Source organism: Sinocyclocheilus anshuiensis, unplaced genomic scaffold (assembly GCF_001515605.1).
Source record: "Sinocyclocheilus anshuiensis isolate Anshui unplaced genomic scaffold, SAMN03320099.WGS_v1.1 scaffold320, whole genome shotgun sequence".
NCBI lineage: Eukaryota > Metazoa > Chordata > Actinopteri > Cypriniformes > Cyprinidae > Sinocyclocheilus > Sinocyclocheilus anshuiensis.
The window spans coordinates 123,388-129,824 of NW_015554092.1; the positions used below are offsets into that span (position 1 = coordinate 123,388).

A 6,437-nucleotide genomic window follows, 5' to 3' on the forward strand; every position below is an offset into this window, starting at 1 on the left:
AGCATTTTGTGTATATGCTATTATAGTATTTATTAATATTTTGAGTTAGGATTTTTTTTTAGAATTTATATTATTTAATATTAAGGGTTTACATTTTTATTTCAGTTTTATTTTTAGTTTAGTTTTGGTTTTTATTGACTTGTAATTTCAGTATTGAATTTCAGTTTTAATGCTAATCCTAAACTTCAGTTTATTGCCAGTACAACATTTCTAATTATCATTTAGTTTGCATTTAATATTTAGATTTGATCTTATTTCAGTTATGCCTCAGCATCACTTCCTGTTCCTCAGTCATGCTGTCATTGTTCTTTCTCCTGTTGATGTTCCTCTTGACAAACACTGATTTGATGTCTGGTGCGACACACACATACTGACCTCAAATTAGACTCTTTGAAATTCCAAAACACAGACACACAAAGACACACACACACACACACACTGCTGACAGCTGCTGTTCCTCAGATCTCAGGGTTCAGGTCAGTGTTTGTCATGTCAGGACGTGTCTGACACACATTCTGTCTGTGTCTCTGTGTGTCGATGTGCTCGAGTTGTTTGCAGGTTTCCTGTAATCATCTGTCAATAAGAGTGAGCTGGGAATGATTATGTGTGTTTGTGTGTTTATAATGGTGTGAGTAGTGAAGCATTATGAGCTCTGACTAAACGGATTATGTTGTTCTTCTCTCTCTCACTTTCTGTGTGTGTGTGTGTGTGTGTGTGTGTGTGTGTGTGTAGTTTTAATGCTAATCCTAAACTTCAGTTTATTGCCAGTACAACATTTCTAATTATCATTTAGTTTGCATTTAATATTTAGATTTGATCTTATTTCAGTTTTATTTCAGGAAACAAAATAATTTTATAGTTTTAGTTTTAGTTAACAATAAGAATCCTGGTCTGGAGTGAGCAGAGCTTGAATTGAGACGAAGAAGCAGCTCAAATATGAGAGAGTTTTCGTTTGTTACTTTCGCCTTATCATTCCTAATTTGTCTTATTTTAGAGTTTACATTAATGCACTGTTATGTGGGATATATATGTATGTAAATGTGAAGTGTGTTGGTGATCTAGTCAGTGGACTGATTTGTGTGTGTGTGTGTGCGCGCATGTGTGTGTGTGTGTGTGTGTGTGTGTGTGTGTGTGTGTGTGTGCGTGTGTGTAGGTTTGTAGTAAAACTGTGAGGATCCTCCATATTGTATTTATTTATTTATTTATTTATTATGTAATTTGAATCTGATTTTTTGATCGCACCTACACTGTGTCAGTGAGGAGACTCTGTGTGTGTGTGTGTGTGTGTGTGTGTGTGTGTGTGTGTGTGTGTGTGTGTTTTTAGGGGCGCTCGTGTTAAGGTGACTCCGGGTTACAAAGAGGAACAGTGCGCTCCAGCTCTGACCCTCGAGATGAAGAAACCCGTCGACCTGGAGGCTCCAATCAGCTGGTACAGAAACACACACACTTACACACACACACACACTCGGAATGAGCCAAAGAGCATCTTGAGCTTCAGTTGAAGAAGTTGAAGACTGTACAAAGTGTCACATGATCAGTCAATCCAGGGAAAAAATACACGTCTATATATCTATGTAATATATTATACAACATCTCTATGCATATGTGTGTGTCCAGTGTTATTTTAATATCATTGATGTACTGTTTAAGTTTTTAATTTTTTTTTTTCTATTTTCATTAAAATTATATTTAATTTATTTAAATTTTAGTTAAGTAATTTTGTGAGTGATTTTTTTTTAATTTAATTTAATTATTGTGTGTGTGTGTGTGTGTGTGTGTGTGTGTAAACATTTTTAAATTTTTTGAAGCGCGCGCGCGTGTCAGTCTGCAGACGCTGCAGGAGGATCTGTTAGTGGCGACGGCAGACGGTTATCTGCACATGCTGCACTGGGACAGTGTGAGTAACGGACGGAGAGCAGTGAACCTGTGCACCATCCCGTTCTCCCTTGACCTGCAGTCCTCCAGAGGTCAGACGTGCTTCTTAATCACTCTCCAGAGACGCTCCTGACTGATTAACACGCGTCTGTTCCCGTGTGTTTGTCTGGCGTGACGTGTCTGTGTGTTTGCGTTAGGAGGGCCGTGTCTGGATCTGGACTGTGTTCACATTCGGGAGATGGAGTACTGCGCTACACTGGATGGATTTGCAGTGGTGTTTGATGACGGGCGACTCGGATTCATCACGCCAACCGCAAACAGACTCGCCACAGACGTAAGAGAGAGTATAATTAAACAAGTATTATTCAGCTAGCTGCTGCTGCTGTATAAACATGTCAGCCAACTTTAACTATTCAGTAAGACGCTGTAGTTGATCTGAGCGTAGAAGAAGAGTTCACTCTCATGTCTGCTGTAGCGCTTCTTGTGGCAGCACTGAGAATGCGACACACGGTTCGTTTGCGTAATGCTTTAGTGTTGATGTGCTAATATTGTGTTTGTGTGTGTTTCTGTGCAGCAGCTGCAGGGCGTTTGGGCCGCAGACGTCTCTGATGGCACGTGTGTCGCCGTCAACAACAAATACAGACTCATGGCTTTCGGATGCGCAAGGTGTGTGTGTGTGTGTGTGTGTGTGTGTGTGTGTGTGTGTGTGTGTGTGTCAGCTGTGAGGATGCAGGTTCGAGTGCTGCTGATCCTGATACTGACATCAGTATTAATCACACAAGCTCAAGGTACGACTGTCTGTCTGTTGTATGTAACAAGTTGCTCAAATAGGTTCGACAGAATCTTATATTTTAAAATGAAATTAGGCTCAAATTATCAAATGCATGCAGAGTTATCCTTGGAAAATTGCAAATATATCTTACAATCCATACAGAAGTTCGAGGTGCACGCCGTGCTTTCAGTGATGTCTTCTGTTTGATTCAGATGAATTGAGACTTTTATTCCTGTATTTAAGCTTTGCACAACCCACACACTAATATCCCTGATTCACACACAACTGTGCCTAAGAAAAGCAGCTACTGAACCACTAGATGCAGGTGTGTGTGTCAGCTGTGATGCGTGTCATTTGTGTGTAGATTGTGAAGTGCAGTTATCGTTTCAAAGTGTTGTATTTATGTCAGTTGTGTTTGTCTTTTATATTTGTGGCTGTTGTTTTTGAAGGAAGTCTCTTCTCTACAAAGCTGTGTGTGTTTGATCAAAAAACCCGTAAAAATGTGAAATATTATTAGAATGTAAAACAGCTGTTTTCTATGTGAATATCTGTTAAACTGTAATTTATTTCTGTGATCAAAGCTGTATTTTCAGCATCATTACTCCAGTCTTCAGTGTCACATGATCTTCAGAAATCATTCTAATATGCTGATTTGCTGCTCAAGAAACATTTCTGATTATTATCAATGTTGAAAACCGTTGTGCTGCACAATATGTTTGTGGAAACTGTGAAACATTTTATTTTTCAGGATTCACAGATGAACAGAAAGTTCAAAAGAACAGCATTTATTTGAAATAGAAATCTTTTAGAACATTATAAATGTCTTTACTGACACTTTTGATCAATTTAATGCGTCCTTAAGTAATAAAAGCAGTAATTTCTTTACCCAAAAAATAGATAAAAAATGAACCCCAAACTTTCGAACAGTAGCGTATCTATAGTAGTATTTTTGTGTAGTTATTCTCAAACTTTTTATCCAGTCCAAAGTGTATGAACCCTGTTTATTGTGTGTGTGCGTTGCAGCGGGTCAGTGTTGGTGTACATGATTGACAGCTCTACAGGATCGATGCAGCTCTCTCATAAACTGGAGTTAACCCCGAAACACTACCCAGGTGAGACACACACTCGTCACTCATGATGTGTACACTTCAAACACTAGTCAAACCACAGGAAGAGGCGTCAGTCCAACCCACAATCCACAGAAGCCACACAGCCTTTGTTGCACTCAGGATGATCCTTTTATTTACTGTTAGTATGTTTAACCTCAGACCCACAATCCTCTTTGATTGAGTGTTGGGTTCTGGTCCGCTGATGCCTCCTGATGGCTGCTGTGGGAACATGAGCATCTGACACACATCTGATGAGTCAAATCAGTGACTAGATTCTTGTTTTTTTAGCTTTTTACCTGATGAACTGATATAAACCTCCGTAACAAAGCAGCCAATCAGATTCCAGCTAGTGCTGTTATATAGATATCAAATGTCTTATTTTCTGTATCATCTATCAGACAGTTTGAATGGTCCTTAGATATGATGTCTAAGGCTGAAACTGTTATACTGCTATGTTTTAGGATTTTTAACTAAATTCCAGATTATTTTAACACTTTTAGAACTACTGTTGATTTTTATTAAGTGTTGTCAGATTTTGTTTTAGATTTTGTTAAATAGTTTTTTTTTTTTTAAGTTTTATTATTCTTCTTTTCATATTTTACTAGCCATGAAATATCCATGGTAACTGGCATGGCATTATATTAAAGAAGCAGTAATTTGCAATACCTAAACAATTTAATAACCGTTGTTTTACACTTTGTTGATGAATATTCAGTGCAGTGTTATTTTAGTGTTATTTATTATAGTATTATAGTATTTATTAATATTTTGGATTAGCATTTTTCTGTAATTTATTGGTATATGCTTCAATATTTTTTTATTTACTTTTTTTTTTTACAATTTTTGTTTCATTTATTTTGATTTCAGTACTACTTTCCGTTTTAGTTCAGGTTTAGTTTTATTTATTTCCAATTTAATTTACAAAAAACAACATTTTTGTTTCATTTATTTTTATTTGAGTTTTATTTTTGCTTTTAATTCGGTTTTATATATTTTAGTGCTGTCAAACGATTAATAGCTTTTTTTTTTTAAGTTTTTGTTTACATTATATGTGTGTGTACTGTGTATATTTATTATGTATATATAAATACAAACACATGCATGTATATATTTCAGAAAAATATGTTATGTTTATATATTAAATGTATTTATAATATAAATTATGAATATAAATATAGACATGTAAATACATGTAAATACTTTCAAAATATATGCTGTATGTGTGTGTATTTATATATGCATAATAAATATACACCGTACACACACATTATGTAAACAAAAACTTTTATTTTGAATGCGATTAATCGTTTGACAGCACTAATATATTAACAACAAAGTACATTTAAAGAAAAAAATGTATACTGTATGTATATATATATATATATATATATATATATATAATTTTCTGTTACGTTTTATATATATTTTATGTTTTTCTTTAAGTGTGTGTTTGTGTGTATAATATTGTAGCAGTTTTTTTTTATTCTTTGAATGTATTTTTGTTGTTGGGTTCAGTTAGCATTTGCACAGTCTTTTGTATATTTTGTCTGTGTTCATTGGTAATAAAGATATTGGGGAAAAACACAAAGAAAGCAAAGAAACTCCCAAAAGATTTCCCATGATTCAGTCTGTCTGCGTGTTGTTGTCTCTGCTCTGGTCGCAGATACCTGGAATAAGACGGGTGCTGTGAAGATGATCCGCTGGTCTCCGGACTGCAGCGTTGCCATGGTGACGTGGGACTGTGGCGGTCTGTCTCTGTGGAGTGTGTTTGGAGCTCATCTCATCTGCACACTCGGGGAGGACTTCGCGTGAGTCGCGCAAACACACTCACGCCGCTGCTTTACTGCGTCAGCAATACGTTTGTCAAACTCATTAAGCAGAACGTTCACTCCAGCAGAGACGGCACTAATGATGTGTTTTCAATGTTGATGTTTCAGCTTGTTTTTCTTTGTTTTCTCTGTGTTTTCCTGATGCAGCTATCGCTCAGACGGCACTAAGAAAGAGCCTCTGAAGATCAGCTGTATGGTGAGTGTGCAAACATGGTCTTTTATTCACAGTTCAATTCAAGTTTATTTGTATAGCGCTTTTCACGATGCAAATCGTTGCAAAGGAGCTTTACAGAAAATTAAAGTTTCTACATTATATTTAGTAGTAGCTTATCAGTGGTGATTATCTCAAGTTGATGTCCATATGGCAGAAATGTACAGTAAATATCCTGCAGTTAGTTAATGTCATGTAATCAAACAGACGGTGAACACTATTAACAGCAATGATTATATGTTGTGATCAAACTTATAGCCAAAACAATCATATGGAAGATTCAAAATCAGCACTTTCTTTCTTGATTCTGCATGTTTATTGTACTGTATCAATCTTATTTTAGGATCATTTGTTTATTATTTTAGTTTTTGTTAATATTTTGAATTTGATTTTATATTTGTCTTTTCATTAATTTTTTTTTTAAGTTTTAGTCAATGTCATCTATATAGTTTTTATTAAAGTCCCCCTGTAGTCAAATATTTTATCCCTTAAAACTTATCTTTGATCATCAAAATGACATTTAAATGTTTTTTCTTGTGAAAATAATTTTCTCATGCCTTAAAATAGCTTGAATGTAACTCTACACCCTTGCCTGAATTTACTATACGCGGATCTATGAATATGCAAATTAGTCCCGCCTC

At 35.6% G+C, this 6,437-nt stretch overlaps 1 protein-coding gene across 1 annotated transcript in view; it reads left to right on the forward strand.

Annotated features, from left to right (window-relative positions):
- Positions 1 to 6,437, forward strand: part of LOC107669273 (RAB6A-GEF complex partner protein 1-like) — a 59,430-nt gene that overhangs the window by 35,827 nt on the left and 17,166 nt on the right. The window contains exons 5-11 of the mRNA XM_016461451.1: positions 1,325 to 1,429; positions 1,825 to 1,967; positions 2,073 to 2,209; positions 2,450 to 2,541; positions 3,671 to 3,759; positions 5,420 to 5,564; positions 5,733 to 5,781. Coding sequence (XP_016316937.1) covers positions 1,325 to 1,429; positions 1,825 to 1,967; positions 2,073 to 2,209; positions 2,450 to 2,541; positions 3,671 to 3,759; positions 5,420 to 5,564; positions 5,733 to 5,781 — 760 coding nt within the window. The remainder of the gene's footprint in view (positions 1 to 1,324; positions 1,430 to 1,824; positions 1,968 to 2,072; positions 2,210 to 2,449; positions 2,542 to 3,670; positions 3,760 to 5,419; positions 5,565 to 5,732; positions 5,782 to 6,437) is intronic.